The sequence below is a fragment of the Pteropus alecto genome, unplaced genomic scaffold, assembly GCF_000325575.1.
Source record: "Pteropus alecto unplaced genomic scaffold, ASM32557v1 scaffold45, whole genome shotgun sequence".
NCBI lineage: Eukaryota > Metazoa > Chordata > Mammalia > Chiroptera > Pteropodidae > Pteropus > Pteropus alecto.
Genome location: NW_006442491.1, coordinates 8,576,805 through 8,595,506, shown reverse-complemented (window position 1 = coordinate 8,595,506; position 18,702 = coordinate 8,576,805). Strand labels below are relative to the sequence as shown.

At 42.3% G+C, this 18,702-nt stretch overlaps 1 protein-coding gene across 1 annotated transcript in view; it reads left to right on the top strand.

Annotated features, from left to right (window-relative positions):
• ISM1 (isthmin 1) overlaps positions 1–12,925 on the top strand; it is a 65,894-nt gene extending 52,969 nt beyond the window's left edge. Inside the window, exons 4-6 of the mRNA XM_006921584.2 lie at positions 6,533–6,676; positions 9,670–9,759; positions 11,836–12,925. Coding sequence (XP_006921646.1) covers positions 6,533–6,676; positions 9,670–9,759; positions 11,836–12,353 — 752 coding nt within the window. The 3' untranslated portion in view covers positions 12,354–12,925. The remainder of the gene's footprint in view (positions 1–6,532; positions 6,677–9,669; positions 9,760–11,835) is intronic.
• Positions 12,926–18,702: the final 5,777 nt, after the last annotated feature.

The window sequence follows — 18,702 nt, the reverse complement described above, 5'->3', positions numbered from 1 at the left end:
AGAGGGCCTTACCTGTCCATGGACAAGGGGAGAAAAATTAACTGATAGAGCAAAATAGTGCCATGATAAAATACACATCAAATACTGGGAGAGCAAAAGGAGAGCTCTCATACCTCTTCTAGCCAGGAGGCTCGTGGAACCTCTCCCTCTCCCAGAAGAAGTCTAATTTATCTATTGTCCAAGAGGAAGGACTGGGAATAGTAGCCAACATATATACAGGACTTACCTTGCACCAATACGTCTTGATGGCTTCTAACATATATTAGCTCATTTAATCAGCTCTCTGCGGCAGGTACCCCATTTTACAGATGAGCAAACTGAAGCCTAGAGAAGTTAAGCAACTTAATCTCAAGGATTCATCTCAGTCAATCTGGGTCCAGAGTCTGTCCTCTTAATCACTATGTTATTCTGCTTCCCTGGGGGAAAATAGCACATCCTTTAGGACAATAGAGTGGATCTAGAAATGACCACTTAGATTGGAAGATAGGAGTGGGAGGAAAAGTCCAGTGCTGTTGAACAGAGACACACACGGGATCCCTGGGAGCCAGCCTGACATTGCACAGCTTCGTGGCTTAACCTGTTTGCCCACACAGAACATTGTTTCTATGAATGGGGCTTAGATCAATGGCACCAGAATCCCTTGGTTGCAAGTTAAAAAATGTCAGTCCTAGCCTCAACCCTGTCCCTCTATCTCATAGTCTTCAAACTGTGGTCCCCACACTAGCTGCCTGAGCATCACCTGGGACCATGATAGAAATGCAAGTTTTCAATCTCCTGACACCCAGGCCTACTAAATCAAACATTCTGGGATGGGTCCCCAAAATCTATGTTTGAACAAACTTTCCAGGGCTCTCTAGTGCATTGAGCACCACTATTCTAGATGAATGCTTTGCGGTTGGTTGCTCATTATACTCACCTGTGGAATTTTTTTAAAATCCAAATGCCCAGATTTTTCTCCAGACCAATAAGTTGGGATCTCTAGAGGCAAGGGCCATGCAACGGTGTTTTTTAAAGCTCCATGAGTGACTCCAGAGTACAGTTCAGATTGAAGGCCACCGCTGTCTTTCTACTGAATCAGAATGTCCAGCAGTGAGATCTGGAGTCTGTCTTTGTTTCTTTTTTCAGCCAAGGTCATCAGGTGATCGTCATACTCACTGAAGTTTAAAGATCAATGCTAGAAACTACTCTTTCATCTAAGGCTTTTACAGGGTACCTTCTGCCAAATTCACAAACATTAGAAACGTTCTTCTCTTTCAATCTTGAGGATAGAATTTGCTTCCAGTGGAGCAGTTACTGTGGCTTCCTCAGCCACCCTCACCCCCGCTTTCTATAGAGTACTTTGCATCTGAATCTTATAGCACCCATGGACCATGAAGAAACTCCCATCTTTTATGATTTTGTAGCTTCCTCATCATTAGAGTAGATGTCAGAATTGCTACTTTATAAAGAAAAATACATCCTCTATAGTGGTCCCCAACCTTTTTGGTGCTCTTAGGAGAATCTAATGCCTGATGATCTGAAGTGGAGCTGAGGCGGTGATGCTAGAACTGGGGAGCAGCTGCGAATACAGATGAAGCTTCGCTTACTGGCCTGCTGCTCCCCTCCTGCTGTGCGGCCTGGTTCCTAACAGGGCACAAAATAGTACTGGTTCACGGCCCAGGGGTTTGGGACCCCTGCTCTATAATACCTCTAAAGTAGTGCTTCTCAAACTTTAATGTGCATACAAATAACCTAGGGGGCTTGTTCAAATGCAGTTTCCAATGCAGTAGATGTAGGAACAGAGCAGCGTCTCAGATCAAGCTGACTCTGCTGGCCCTTGGACCACACTTTCAGTGTATATTATAGCTGCTTAAAATATTTGCAAAATGAATGAAGAATTTTTGCTTCTCAGACCGAGTCATAAGGAACATGTGATTTTCAGAATTCCATACAGCATTAGATGACCTGTGTCTTCTTTTATTTTAATCAACAAGAAACTATGAAGCAATTTCTAAGTATTTGTTCCTATGTTAAATGCTGTGGAGGATACAGGGGAAAACAAATGGCCCAGAAAGTGAGATTTATGCAATGGCAAAGCACTGCAAGTTGCTCTACCTAACTAAGTTCATGCTGCCTCGTCTGAGACAAGCTAAAATTGCCACAGGAACTAGTCTTTGTGGAGGATGTTGATCTCAGATTTTCAAAGGTAGAATTTTTAAAAAGAATTTAAATGTTCGTGGCCAAAGAAAATTTCAAAGAATCCTAGGTGAAATAAATAGAATAGAATGGCATTTTTAGAATCAATTATAAAATATACAACAGAAGTTAGTTACACCTCGTGATCATGGAAACATGAGTCAACTCAACTTTGGACTGTATGTGTTTGAGATACTGCACTTTAAATACCATCTGTGTTGATACTCAAGGTATCACTCAGGGCAAAGGAAGAGTTCAAATAAGTCATTTTCTGTCAAGTAGTAACATACCATTCCCAAAGTTGTTCAGAACAGCCTGCCTAATTAAATCAAATGGGCACTGCTTATTGTAGCCTAGGTTGGGACTCAGTTCTCTAACCAGTCATGGTCCTATTTTAATAGAAGATTGCCCAGTGATTTTTTTTTCAAGAGTTTTTCTTGCTAATGTTAAATTATAGTCAAATAAGTGCGTGTGAAAGAAAAGAGGCCAACCTGGTCCAGAATCAAAGCTACAGGAATATCAGAGTATAGAACAGGATATGACAGGAGCAGACAAACCTCGTATCTAATCCCAGCTCTGCCAAGTTTGAGCTGTGTGACCTTAGGCAAGTTCTTTAACCTATCTGAGCCTCAGTTTCCTTATCCATAAAAGGAGGCTGTTTCCACCTACCTTGCAGGATTATTATCGGAGTTATATCAGTGTGTTAGACAGAGCAGCTGTTTAAAGAAAGCCTCCAGTAATTGGTAGCTACTGTCACCTACGATTAGCAGTGGAGGCTTGCCAAGTCACTTCAGTTGCCCAAACATTATAAGTGACCCACAGAACTCTAGTGCCCTGAAACAATATAATGACTACTTTAAATTTTCAAATGACATCCTCGAAACCCAGCTCTCAGCCCACTGTACTGTGCATTGTTTTCTTCCCTCGCTGAGCAATTTGATGTCACAGTAGAGGCTGTCAAAACACCATATAAATGTTCACAGAGACTGTTTTTCACTGTCATTGTTGTCATCTTTGCAATTGCTGCTTCTCATATTCATTTTTTGCTCTGAGTGATGTTCCCTGGTAAGTGAGCAAATGAAAACAAGCTGATTTTATTATAGCATAAAGGAATACTGCCCTCCAAGCTTTGTTCCACTGTCAAATTCCGTCCGTGTCCTTTGAACACATTAAACAAATAGAAATCTCCAAGAGGAGGCTCTTTGCTGGAACATTCATCTGGGACATTGTGCTATGAAGGCTTCAAGGTGGTGAGCTGACATAGACACTTTCCCTAGAAAGCGGCTTTATTTCATTGCTAGCCCAATAGAAATGACTAACCACCTGGCTACGTAACTGTTCTGTGCCTAACTTTGGGGGACCCATATAAAAAAAATGCTTGGAAAATAAATGACTTTGTGAGCACTTAAAATAAAGACATGGAGAACCCACTTATTGGGTAAGAAATCCTTTATGGTTCCAGTCTACTAACCATCGAGATAGCTTAGAAAACATTTTATGGTGTATTTGTAATAGTTAACTTTTGTTGCTTAGGAAATCACCCCCAAAATTTAGTGACTTAAAAAAACAAACATGTTTTCTCTCAAAAGTTTGCAGGTTGTCTGCTCTGGGCTGGCTTGGCTGGAGCTGGATTGTGTAGGATGGCTTTACTTACAATGATGGGCTCCCAGCTGGACAGCTGGGGCCTCTCTCTACCAGGTTCCTCACCCTCTAGGACACTGGCCCCAGGCTCTTCACATGATGGAAGAATTCTCTACAGCAAGAGACCAAACCTCTAATGCATGAACAATTTTCTAGCCTCTGTTTGCATCACTTTTGCTATTTTCTCATTGGCCAAAGCAAGTCAGGTGTTCCAGGCTAGGGTCTGCATAAGAGGAAAGTAACCAAAGGGGTGGATATGGGGAGAGGAATTATGGAAGTTATTTTTTACATACTCTGACACAGTATTAACATCCAATAATTTCAATCCAAGAAACCAAAACAAGAAATTACCTCACTCAACGATTCCGATATAAGCCTCGTGGTGTGTTTAATGCTAAAATCTCAAATGATACTACCCAAAATTAGCTCTCTATATTACTGCGACAGGGAGGAAAGGTTTGAAGAGATTTCTAGATAGTTGTGGGCCCGTTGCTTCTGCTGAGTCAAGCAGGTCTCCTCTTGGTGTCATTGGATTGTGTCTTATGCCAGTACCCACCACACAGGTGATATGAACTCTGCCTGTGTGATTTAATAAGCTTTTTTTGACTAACCCACTACCCCCTTTTTATGAGTCTAAAGACATTATAATCTTTACTTGTGACTTGTTGCTGTTGTTCCCTTTAACAAATCTGGCCCAGTGGTGCATGTAGGATGTGTTCATGTGTGCATATAACCCACTGCATCTGGATGCTCCTGCTGACAAGAGTGTGAGCGTGTGATCGTTCCAGGTGCCTCTCTACTGTTCTCGGGGAGATTACCAAGAGACACCAGACTGCAAGGGTCTCGGAGAGAGCAGCAGCCCCTATCTACCTCAGTGGTTTCTCCCTCTGGAAGCAAAACATGTCTCTTCAGTTCTGCTATGTTGGTGCCTAGTAAGAAATGGGAGGGATGAGGAAGGCTAAGGCTGGGGAAGCAAGCCCAGCTCTCTCACATGGAGCAGTAGTTTCAAACATCTGATTAGCCATGTGGTTGGAAAACCATCTCTTAGAAGAAAATCAAAGTTCAGAAAAATTCTTTTTTGGGAGGAGGTAGAAATGGATGGGGCCCATGAGGGAAGGCTGGGTGTGAGCAAATGCTCCACTTTGGAGTAGGGAAGAAGACACAACCATGAATCCTCCCTGTCCCCCAACTTCAACTCTGCTGAATGAGCTGAGGAAACTCGGGGGCCCCGTGTTTGCCTGAGGAGTGTTCAGAGTGAACGCCATGTAAACAACTGCCTGGGAGGCTGGCACCAGGCCTCAGTTCAGGTAGAAACATGTGTGAACTACATTCTTGCCAGGCCTACGTAGTAACAATCACCACAACCGGTCATGAATGGAGAGAACCCCTTCCCTGCAAGGCACATTGCCTGTAGCTCTGAGCTTGGCACCAACAGAGGCCCCAGATCTGTAGGAACATTTGGATAAGCCAGGAGAGATGCTGCAGAAAGAATCATGCTTTCGAGATTAAGGGCTTAACACTAGAGCCCAAGTTTTCCTTTCTGTCACCATTATGACTTTACATAGGCACTCAATCACTCCAGGACTTAGTTTCTTACTTTTAAAGAGAGGAATTTAGTGTTGACGATATACCAACCTCTCTCGCCCCTCTCATGGCTCTGGGCCCCCAGACCAGTCTGCTTCTCCTTTTACCACACCGTTTACCAACTTCTAAATACTGTACAATTTACTCATTTCTGACTCTTCTTGCTAAAGTATTAATTCCATCAGGGCAGTGAATCTTTGAAAGTTGTATTTAATGATATATCCTATATAGATAGAATTGGGCCTGGCATCTTATAGGGGCTCAAATGAGTGTATATTGGATGGACGTTAAGCAATGACTTTAAAGGACCATCTCTATCTTCATCGCCATGTATAGGTTATCTACAGCTGCAAAATGAGCCATCTCAAAATTTTGTGGCTTAAAACAATAGTAGTTTATTATTTCTCATGATCCTGTGGCTCAGGAGTTCCGGCAGGGCCCCACTGGGCAGTTCCTCTACTCCTGAGGAAATCAGCTGCATTCAGCTGTCCACTGGGAAGGGCTGAAAGGTTCGTGAAAACTTCACTCACGTGTCCAGTGTCTTGGTGGTCCTTCAAGTGGCTCCTCTCTTCTGTGGTGTCCCATAATTCACAGGTTTAGCCTCAGCTTCTTTCATGGTGACTGGATTCCCCAGAGCAGAAGTCAAAACTGCCAGGCCTCAAAGCCAGTACAGATTCTAGGAAAGGGGAAATAATGTCATAGTATTTCTGTTTCTCTCTTGCGTGCGCGCACTCTCTCTCTCGCTCTCTCTCTCTTCTCTGTGTAACTGTATGCAAAGGGAAGGAAAGAATTAATAGTCATCATCTTTGAAAACTACCTACCATATTTTACACCATGATGCCATGCTCTTCAAATGTATGCGTTCGCAATAAGCACTTACTATGCAACTTCCAGGGGTCAGGCCCTGGCCATGTGCTGACCACCTCAGTGCCCAAAACCTCAGACAGAGTCCCTGCCTTCATGAAGCTAATCCCTAAAATGAACCCTAGAGCTGTAAGCCTTTTGACTCCAGCTGGCATCTGGTTCTCTCCAATAGTGAGAATGATGGAAACGAACAATTAGCAGGCTGCTTGACAGGGCGGATTTGGGGACTCTCGGTGCGGCTGTGACCATCTCCCTGACTCCCTTCTAGATTCCACAGATGGTGAGGGCGACTGGAGTCTCTGGTCTGTCTGCAGCGTCACCTGTGGGAATGGCAACCAGAAGCGGACCAGGTCTTGTGGCTATGCATGCACCGCAACGGAATCTAGGACGTGTGACCGTCCAAACTGCCCAGGTGGGTTTATGTGGGGGTGTGGCTCCAAGTTCAAAGGAAGCTTTAAATTTGTATTTAAAAGCTTATAGAAATTGACTTCTTAAAAGACATCTCCCTAATCAGAATTCAGACCAGACTGGGACAAGAGGCGAGTAACAAACTTACTGGATGAAAAGTTGGATTTCCTGAGTCTCACGCAAATTGTGGTAGCTGTGACCTAGAAGACAATGCTGTAGTGTACTTACTTAATTTAAAGAGGGGACTCCGGTTAACTTGGGTCTTTGAAGTGAGGTTTGTTGTTCCTTGAAGAGACACATAAAGACAGCCATTCATGTTCTGATAGGGAGCCAGGATGAGAGGCTTGACATCCATTTATAGAAAAACCACACAGTTAGCCCTATCCTAAGCCTGAGAGCTGCTGAAGGCTTCCGAGGTAGCAAATTGGGCAACTTGGCAGTTTATTATCACTTTAAACTGCACTGTCAGTGTTTTAAACACCAAACACATGACAATCTTCTTGTCTGCCAATTAGTTGGGGGTGAAAAATAATTGTGACTGTCTGTAGTAGTGGTTGTCACACCATGGCCTGTTTTTTGCATGGCCCACACATTTTTAAAGGGTTGCGAAGAAGAAAGAGAAGAAAGGAAGTAGACGAGAAGAAGGAGGAGGAGGAAGGATATGCAACCAAGACCATATGTGACCCACAAAGCCTAAAATATTTACGCTCTGACTCTTAACCAAAAAAGTTTACCAACTCTTGGTCTGTAGTTTTACATTTACTCTGTGTTCCCCATTGCCAGGTAGAATGCCGGCCTAAAATAATACCTTAGGCTCTTCCAAGAAATCACATATTCTAAATGACTTTGTCTCAAAGGAATTCAGAAACAGAAAATTTAATCTCTGGACCCGGGACTTTCTTTTTCTATCCCTAGAAACTCTGTTCTCGAACCGTAAGGCTGAGATTTGGAACGAAAAAGAAGTAGAAGAGCAAATGGGGTTTCAGAGGAGAGAAAGGAAGGCATGTATAAGCTGGCAAAGGGATATGTGTAGAAAATAGGGCTGAAATGTAGAAAGTGGCAGTTCCCACTCCCTGTCGGCCATGCAGATGGAGTTTAAAAAGTGGAGCAAACATCTAGATGCTTTTCCTAAGTGGATTTCCTGAATGATGCTGAGTTGGAAGTCTGATAGGTTGGGATTTGCATGAGTACAAATAAGCCAATAAATAATAATAATATGAGAAGGAAGAAGAAAAGGAGTACGGGAAGAAAATGAAGAAGGAAAAGGAGGAGAATCTGAAGAAGATGATGGAGATAAGAAGATAAAGCAAAAGAAAATGAAGAGAAATATGAAGAAGATGAAGAAAAATGAAAAAAAATTATGAAGAATGGGATTTTTTGAGTATCTCTATATCAAGCAAATTTCTAAGGTCTTTATATGTATTTTTCATTTAATCCTCGCAATAGCCTCATGAAATAGGCATTTATTATTGTACTCATTTAACAACTGTGGAAACTGAAGCACAGGGGTTAACTTGGCTAGAGTCACACAGACAGTAAGTGATCAGTTTGAAATTCTAATCCAGGCAGCCAATTCCAGAGTCTATGCTCTTAACCATTAACTGTTCCACCTCCAGAAGGAGGAAGGGTTTGGGGTTCAGCCACACATGGATATAGACAGTATTTAATGTCAGGGCTTGGGAGCTTGCCTCTTGTTATTTCTTCCAGAGCTGGTATCCAGACCCAAGATGGTAGATTTAGCTGTCATTAGGGAAAGGTTCTTCTCTGCCACCATTTTGAATATTGCCTTCTTGTTTTCTCTTTACCACTGAGAGCAGTATGGCCAGCAGCTCTCCTCATGCATTTTCTTCTCATCTGATTTTGTACTCCTTCCATCCTTTCTGCCTCTCAGTTTCTGGCTCTTCCAGCTTTTCAGGGTTCCCTTGGAAACATGAGGTATTTTTTACAGGATTTTTTTTCCCTATTTGGTGTGTTGATTCTCAGCCTCATTAGAAAGAATCCTAGGGCAGGTGGTCTCCCTGGCCTAGCAGTGATTCTGCTGTAAAAGTTTGTACCTTAGGTCAACCATATAAATAAGTTCAAGGAGCCTCACCTAAGATCAGAGAGAGCCCCTTAAAGGAAATCAAGTCATACCTAGCAAGTAGCCAAGGCTCTCCAACAACTAGTCTACATTCCACAATCCCTGCCTCTTCTGACTGCCTCAGCTTGCATAGGATTCCTGTTTGTAAAGGAAGCCTGGGCGGGGTGGTAGTTTGGGGAGGGGAGGGGAGGGGAGCCAGGAAGTTTGAGGCAAGCTGGGTTCAGTCCCTCAGAGCAAGTAATGACAAGCCCAGCTAACTCTTATTAAAGCATCATCAGCAATGCTGAAAGTTCCAGAATGTATGCGATGCCTGATATTTAGCGGTGGACTGCTGCATCCTCAAAATGAGCTAGACAAATATTCAAGGAAAAAAATATCAGCCAACACTTACCACTTAATACTCTAAGTACTTTATACATAGCCCGTTTAATTTTTTCAACTCTGTGAGGTGGGTCATTTATTTCTCCCCATTTTATAGATGTGAAAACTGAGGTACACAAATGTTAAGTGGCTTGCCCAATGTCACATGCCTGGTAATGATTTAACCCAGTCACTCAATCCTTAACCACTGCCTCTAGTTTAGTTTGTTTCCCTGACACTGCCAGACAGAAAGCCATCTTGACATGTGTCCCCCACTGCCCAAAACCCCACTCCTGGGCCTTGTGAATCAGTTCCTTAGGATTCATTCAGGCACATTTGGATCTGATTTCATGCTGCAAATGGTATCTGGGGTTTTAATATATTTTACATTCAACTACCTGCTTTTTACTGTTTCCTCTGTTGGCAAGTTTCTACCCATGAGTAGTAATAAACACAAAAAAAGGCTTTGTTCAGGTGTATTTGTTTTTTTTTTAATTGGTGGTCAAGGGGACTTTTTCCACATAACTAGGGAAAAATAAGCTCCTGTATGTGTTTAGGAATTGAAGACACCTTCAGAACAGCCGCCACCGAAGTGAGTCTGCTTGCGGGAAGCGAGGAGTTTAATGCCACCAAACTGTTTGAAGTTGGTAAGAAGGTTCATTTTCTTTATTATCTAAATATTCATTTAGTGTTTTGGAGATTCCTTTTGCCCACAAGATCATCCTTGGATCCCTTTAAATGTTTCGTTTTCCCATTATGGGGTCAATTCTCCCAGCATATTTCTTGTACAAAGTCAAGTTCCTTAACCCAGTACTGCCTCCATTTTTTGATCTGTAAAATGATAGGAGGTACTAGTGCCTACCTTACAAAGTTATTGTAGAATTAAATGAGTTCAGATTTGTAAAGCACTTATAACATATCCATCACACTGAACATTTATGTTTGATAGATAAAAATAAGTCAATAGATGTCCTATAGGTACATGAATTATGATGACCTTCCACTCTGGAAGGAAAATACAAAGCCATTTACTGAGCCTGAATTTTGTCTCTGAAGAACCTGCCCTCTGAAAGAGACCCCCATTGGCTTTGCAGAGACACACTTCCCAGAAAGGAGCCTCTACTCTCTCAGCTACGACTCAGTCAGGGGCTTGCAGGGGTGGAATCATAGAACTCAGAGCCAAAAGGAGCCTCAAATGTCCCTGCCCACTGGCAACACCCTGGACCCTCTTCTATATAATCTCTGCATTCCCTCTTATTTAATCCTCATCGCAATTTATGAAACAGGCATTATTGTCATCCCTAATTTAGAGATGAGAAAACTGAAGCATAGTGAGAAAGATATCTGGCTCAGAATCACAAAGAGTTCAGTTGGGATCCTATCTCAGGTGGTCTAGCACAAGAACCCACATTTTTCATCTAGGCCAGACCTTTCTGATTTCCTAAGAGATGTCCCATCTTTCTCTTCCTCATTTCACTGAAGAGAACTCCTCCAAGCTGCTCCCCTCCCCGGCCACTTGATTTCCACTCATGACACCACCAGCTTCCCAGGCACCTGGGCCAGAGCATGAGTCATCTTTGACATCTTCCTCCCTTTACTCAAAGCCCACCAAGGCTTGGAAGCCCTATCTCTCTGACCATACTTGATCTCACCTGCTGTTCCCTCTCAGAGAATCTCACCTGGACTTTTAGCATTTATATCAGCACTAAATGTATCTTCTTACTGTACAGCTCAGTTGATAGCTCACTGTCACTCAAAAACCTTCAGTGGTTCCCTACTGCCCTCTGAACAAGCTTAACCTGCACTGAAGGCCTCTGTGATCTGACACAACAACCTTACTTCAACATAACGTCTGCTCCCATGAAACTAAATGTATTTCCTGCCGACAGACGACCCCAGCAGATTTTTTCTGCTCAAACTTGGTTTGCACAAATGGTCACTGTTTGCCTGTTCACTCTGCCAGTTGTTCCCCTGAGACAATGCAGGACCAGCATAAACATATTTTTTTTGGATTTTCACATGAAATCAGGAATCTACATGAATAAGTGGAATCACCTAGTTCTTAAATGTTAGCAACTAATTCAGTATTCTGGCTCAAAGTCTACAGGTCAGTGTCCTCTGGCCTAAATATTAAGTTCCCTAAAAGCAAGGGCCACCAGCCCCTTCTCCCTCTGAAGCATTTTATCATATGGACTTTCATACAGTGATTGTTACTGTTTGGAGCTTAAGGGTAAGAGGTTAGGCCACTAGCTCTAGTTTAAACCAGTGAGTGGCAGAAATAAAACAGTCCTACAAATATTCTTTTGAGGTATTTTCTACCCCCATTACCATGCATTTAAAGAGAAGATTTAAAATGGCCCTCTGAATTATTGTTAATTTTGTTATGGGTGATAATTAGGTTATAGTTGACCCCTTATTCCCTATATTCTTCTTTTTTTTTTTTGTAGATGCCTACTAAAACTTAAACTTAGGAATAATAATATCATATAGTTTCAAAAAAAATTAAAAAATGAAGCAAATATAATGATGGTTAAATCTAGGTAATGGCACACAGGTAGTCAAGTTCAAAGTTCCCAAATTCAAGGGAGGTGAGTATGGTTTCCCATGGTCTGATGAGCCAAGGGGTGGCAGGGGATTGACTCTGGGAGAAGAGGGATAGACTGCAATGTCATCCCACTGCCAGTTTTGCAGTGGTGAGAGGGTTTCTCTGTGGCCTTTTTCAGACACGGACAGCTGTGAGCGATGGATGAGCTGCAAAAGTGAGTTCTTAAAGAAGTACATGCACAAAGTGATCAACGACTTGCCCAGCTGCCCCTGCTCCTACCCGACAGAAGTGGCCTATAGCACAGCGGACATATTCGACCGCATCAAGCGCAAGGACTTCCGCTGGAAGGACGCTAGTGGGCCCAAAGAGAAGCTGGAGATCTACAAGCCCACAGCCCGGTACTGCATTCGCTCCATGCTGTCCTTGGAGAGCACAACGCTGGCTGCCCAGCACTGTTGCTATGGCGACAACATGCAGCTCATCACTAGGGGCAAAGGGGCAGGGACACCTAACCTCATCAGCACGGAGTTCTCAGCGGAGCTCCACTACAAGGTGGATGTCCTGCCCTGGATTATCTGCAAGGGAGACTGGAGCAGGTATAACGAGGCCCGGCCTCCCAACAATGGACAGAAGTGCACGGAGAGTCCCTCTGATGAAGACTACATTAAGCAGTTCCAAGAGGCCAGGGAGTATTAAAGAGATGCCACCTCTGGTATTTGTGACACAAATGCACTGTACTGATCTGCCACCTGGAGCAGAGTCCCTCTTACCCACATACATGGGTATTTGTATATACCACACCACTATTGTTCATAAATTACACTAGGGATGTGCGCCAGGCCCGGTGACCGCCGTCTGAAGCCACCCTTGCCATCTACACTGCCCACAGACCTCCTTGGACTTCCTCCTACGTGTGATGTGGGCAGGAGGATGAGGACAAAGAAGCCAGAAGAACCTGGAAGCCATAGTGGGTGGGTTTCAATTTACACCCAGATCCAGTGTTTCCTAGAGAAGCAAAAGGGGAAAGAGACTGAAGTTGTAAACATAAGTTTTTATATGTAACTTATTTAATATGAATGTGACTTAAGCTTAAACTTTTCTCTGGAGTTGTCATCGTGAACTGTTTAATCACTTCTGTGAGAGTTCAGACAGGGCTTAGGGAGGTGGAAGAAAAAGGGAATTTGTAATGATTTCTTTAAAAATGAATAACTTAATGGAAATATATCAAAATCGAGAAAATTCTCACCTTAAACCAAATATTATTTAGTTATGAGGCACCTTGCTAAAGTCTCAGTGTCCAAATGCCTTTATTTTTTTTGGATATTTTAAGGACAAATCTGGGGCTTGGTTTTAAATGAGCTTTAAAATAAAAAGCCAATATTAGTATAATGTTTGATGCTACTAAAAGGCTTCAGAATGGCAGAATTTCTGCTCTTGTCTTAGTAAGTCCAGAAGGCTTACAGAAGTCAGGAAGATCTTACAAAGAAGCAGGGAGTGGCACTTTTCCAAAGGAAAAAAAAAAAAAGCAAGATGGATAGAAAAAAATAACATGGACCTCATTTCATCTATTTTATTTTAATACCATCTTAACAATCTTTTTCTCCACCAATATATTAACAATAAATAAATATAAAAAGAAGAGGGGGACTCAAGTCTAGGAAATCCTAATTTTTTATGTTTTAAGAAAGGAAAAAAACATTATTTTTGTAAAGTATTTATTGAGTCATTGAATATTGTGCATCAAGCAGTTGTAATATGACCTGGTTCTATAGTGTGGAACTTAGGACAAATAAAGAGTTGGTTCTTATGTAATCTTTACTTGCAAAACTCCAGGAAAAGAGAATATATAATAAAATCATAATAAAATGTGTTACCTACAGTAAATGTGTTATATGCAAATATTTATGACACAAATCCCATAAACAGCCCTGGTGAAGCAGGGCTTTGAAGCAGGGAGAGGAAGGTTCAAACCAGGTGGGAATAAATGGCTCATTGATTGATGTGATGGTGGGTGGTGTAAGTCATAACATCTTTGGCACCAAGAATGTCAATCCAGCTACCAGAAGGCCAAAGCTTATTGCCACACATGCAACTTTTTGCCTACCCAGCACTATGAAAAAGCTAAGAAAACCAAGCTAGAGTAAAGGCTTAAGACAGCACAGATGAGCAGGGCTGCTTTCAAACAAAATTCTGCGATTATGGTAATAAGTAGAACTATTCATCATCCTTTCCCAGATGACAAAAGTAAATAAATCACATTGGTCCCATCTTTCATTTCCTAGCCCAATGCTCTTTCTACTACATCAATTTTTTGGTGTCCTCATATTCTTGGTATCTTTAATATTCAAAATGACCCACCTTTAGGCTCTCCTATAAACTCTTGTACATATGTAAAAGCTTTTATCAGTTATTTACACTTAAGAATGAATTATCCATGTATTGCCTACTCTCAGGGTATTTAAGATCTATTTCTAATTATGAAATAAGGGAAACAGGGAAGCAGATTTGGTTTCTAATAACAGAAAAACTACTTTTGCAAAGAGCTTATTGCAGCAAAATGCATTACCTTTGAGGCAGTGAGTCCCTTGTCAGGACAGGTATTCAAGCAGACGCTGGAGATGAAGCACATGAGAGGCTCAATAATTGAATGCTGAGGAGAGACGTACAGCAATAATACCCTCTGATATGGGTAAGTGCAAAGTATGATAAGAAAAAAGAGGCAGGAATCAGGAAAGTAGCTACAGGGTCTAATAGAGGAGTGGTATTTTATAAAGCAGTGAAGACAGAGGTGGAAGTGGATACATTTGGAGCAAGAAAGCAGTATGGACAAAGGCAAGCAACAAGGAAAGAGCTCTGTGTTTTCTGAAGACTGGGATGTTTACAGTGATAAGCAGAGGAACAAGAGTGGCAAGTTATGGAGCCATATCTCAGGAGGTTTTGTTAAAATTTCAGCATAGAACATTAAAGGGAACAGCTCTTTCCTACTACAGTGAGAGTGACTGCGGTGAGCAATGAAAAGGCTATCTGCCTTTTCATATCAGGCCTTGCTGATCTAAGGAACTAAAAGTTGGAAGGTAAAATGAAATGGGAGCAGAGGAGGGCTCCTGGGCACTTTGCCTACTGAGACCACCCCTTGTATTCTGTCCTTCATGAGGACAGTGTCACAACTTTGGAATTTGCTAAACTATAATCTTCCTCAATCAAGATGAGCTAGCTAGTTTTTAGTCCCAAAGCTCTAGGAGGCCAATGAGTGATCCTCAGAAATCCACACCCCTCTTCTCAGGTTATCTAATAAGACAAGAAGACCTAACTAACTCAATACAAGGCCACAAGCCAGCCCCAGGGTAACTCCAGATAATTAATTTCCCTCACAGAAAGTGGATCATGTGTTCAAGGCCAACTTTGCCTGCAGCAGAGTAGGATCTCTGTGCCCTCACCTGCAGCACCTGTAAATATGACCCCTCAGCAGCTGCTTTCATCAAATGTTTTGCTCCTTTGCCTCTGCCTGAAAAGAGAGCCTTTTTCTAGTAATCCACTGGGCCTCTTGGTGCCACCTGTGAGCAAGCCCATAGTGGAAAAGAGATGCCCATGGCCCTCTAGCGGCTGCACATGAGAAGAGCGAGGGAGAGGTCTGGGAAGTGCAGAGCTTTCTCTTCAGCCCAATTCAAGTGTCCGCCATGATTATAGCCTCCCAACAGTTTCTGTCTTTAGAGCTCTGTGGCCAAGAGGGTAGAATTCTCCATCCTAAGGCCAGGGATCAAAGAATAGTTGCTATAGCAGTCACTCTTCACTCTAGGCTTCTAAGCTAATTGTTTTACCGTGGGAGGCAGAAATATTAAATCCATTTTAAAGATGAGGAAAAAGAAGCTCAACAAGATTAGCAAACTTGCCCAAGGTCTTAACACTCCATAAATGCAGAGCTGGTTGAAGTCAGTTCTGTCTAATCACCAAGCTCACATTCTTAAACTTAACCCCTTGCTCTACTCTCTTCTTAACTCTTCCCGACACTCACAAGATCAGTTTTTGTTTGTTTTGCTTCGACTCACCCTGCCTTTGCTCGAATTGTTCAAATCTGCCAAATGTCCCTGCACCAGTCTTTACGGTGTCTCACACTGGAGACGGAACCTGGCCTCGTTTCTATATATTCTGCTCCATTCTTTCATTTCATAAGAGAATTTTTGATCCTGTAGCTGAGTCCTAGCTCAGGTTAGGTTAAGTAGAAGAGCTCAACATTTCTAGCAAAGCGCCAGGATGAGAACAGAGACTGGTCTGTCTTCCCCCACTGCACATAAACCCCATGCTGTTGCCTGTTGGGCAGGCCTCAGGGGCTGGTGCTGTGTCTCACGCTTTCCTACACCCCCAGCTGCTAGCACTGCACCTGGCAGACGTCATCAGGCAATGTACAGAGGGCTTAAGAGTTTGAGGGTTGAATCAGACTCAGACTACCTAGATTCCAGCTGTTGCTCCCTCACTAGCTTGCTGGGTACCACTGGATAAGTTAACTAGCCTCTACACATTTCAATTTCCTCATATAATTGTGAACATGAACTAAAATAAGAGACATAAAGTTCCCAGCACAGGGCCTGTTGTGTACCATCTGCAATGAAGACTGGGCATTAATATTTAGTAACTAGACAAAAATGTATTGAACACATACTAGTTGCCAGGCATTGTCCCAGATGCCAAAGATACAGCAATGTACAAATCCAGGTCTTCTCATTGGAGGGTAAATAGCTGATAAATAGATACATACATCATCTGAGATAATAAGTGATGAAATAAAAACTGAATTATTTGATCACATGTGTATGTAGCCTTATTTAAAGTAATGTTAGTTGCTGCAATAGACAATTCTCAAAATCATAGCAGCTTAACACAATAAAAAAATCTAAAGAGTATGTTTCTGGCCAAGTGGCTCTCCTCTAAGTGATGATCCAGGGACCCAGGCTCCTTCCTTATTGTGGCTTGGCCATCTTCAAGGTGCGACTTTCTAGGATACCCTCAGGGTCATCTTTATTCCAGCTGGTTCAGAGAGTAAAGAGCAGGTGGAATATGCATAAAGGTTTGTATAGGTCAGGCAGGGAAGTACTGTATATCACTTCCACTCAACCCACAGATTCGTTACATGCCACACTCTTCTGAAAGAGAGACTGGGGAAGGAGTCCATCTGGGGACCCAGTAACCAGATATGGGCTGTGTGAGCACCCAGCCAGTCTCTGTCACACAGGTAGACCAACAACTACCTGGTTATACAAGGCAGGAATGAAAGCTAGTGGAATGGGCTCTGGATGGACCCAAAGTAGGTGACCAAAGGGAGAGATCCTTCTCATTCCACTTGTTATTATAATGCTAAACTGGACCTCAGTTTGCTATCTACAAATTGGATAAGACCACCTGTCCTACCTATTCATTGGCAGACACTTTTGATGTCCTTCATATCCTTTGGAACTTGCCATATCTTGCATACCAACCCAATTTTCATTTGGAGGCATCTGCAAGTCTTTGCCTACTAGCTTTCTCTAGCCAGTGGGGCCCACTCAGCTTGCACAGGAGCAGACTGAAGTGCCAGGAGTTAAGAGTGTCCCTCAGGAACTCTTCACAGTTGACTGACAAGAATTTGGTAGATGAATAACCCAGTTCCCTCACCCCTCAAGCGGGGGGTGGGGGGGGCAGGTGGAAAGGGGTACAGGGGGCAATTCTGAGGCATATTTAATACCATTCCCAGAGCTTCCAGTGGGACCGAGCTTCAGTCATCCATGATGGTCATTATACCATGTACTAGCTTCCTTCTCAACCCTGTCTTTCATCTCCATTTCTCTACTCCTGCGCACTGGAATCGTCTCCCAAAGGAGCTACTTGCTCAGGTTATTCTCTCCAGATCTGCATCTGGGGAGTCCCAAACCAAGACATCACTTCATGCTTTAATACTTACTAAGTGCTATTCAGATATAAGCTTATTATTATTGTCAGCATGCTCATATAATGATGAGGTTTTGTGTTGGTGATAACTCTACCAAAAGAGACACTTTAATCTCATTCTGACCAGAAATAGGAGCTCTACTAAATTTCAATGCCATTAAGCTTTTACAAAAAATACATAAATAAACCCCTAGTTGTTATGATTAGATTCAGATAGAAATCGTCTCTGCCAAATACTTCTAAAAACTTCTGAACACCTTTTCTTAATTTTTGAATTCTTCTCTTTGCTGACAACAGACCAGTCCTTCTCCATAGACCACAATGAGTAGCACTGCTCTAATCAACTGAGCCACAGTGAGTGAGCAACATCCCCATGAGCAGTGATGCTGGCCTGACATACAAAGAGTCATGAAATAGCTTCACAGGAAGTATGTGTGGCGAGGAGAGGGGATGGGCTTCTCTCTTTGTTATCATTTACAGTTTCCAATAGAAAAATGTGTGGGTCATCACCATTATGCCTGCACGATTTCAGACTAATTAAAGGCTTGCTTTGGTAATTATTGGATGAGTATATACAGAAACATACGTCTGTGTGTACAGATCCTGAATACAGTAGTGTAAATTAAGGCAGAAAGCTTATAGCCAGTTGCTTTTCTGAGGTTTAATTATTGTTTTACCTTATTGGATTAGAAGAAGAAGGACGTTTTCTGGGATCAGAAGGTGAGATTTTTCAGAAACAAATTTATGGGACTATCAAATCTTTGTCGAACCCCACTAGAAGTACAAACCTTAGATACAGATTTTTTTTTATATCTCCATGTAAAGATTTGGAAAACCAACATATAAAGACCAGTGCCTTGCCTGTAATGGCAAAAATAACATCATCCTTAACCATTTTAACAGCAGGGGAATTGGTGGGGGACTGGTTGAGACACAGCTGCAATAGCAAAGCTGGGTAAGAATTTTATGACTTTGCTAATTTTCGATCTGTTCTGGGAGTAATAAATGTGCCCTTATAGATATTCATCATTGCCCTCAAAATGAAAAAAAATCTTTTAAATGACACAGAAAAGCCTTTCATTCTTGGAACATATAATTCATGGATGATTTTCAAAATGTTATGTTT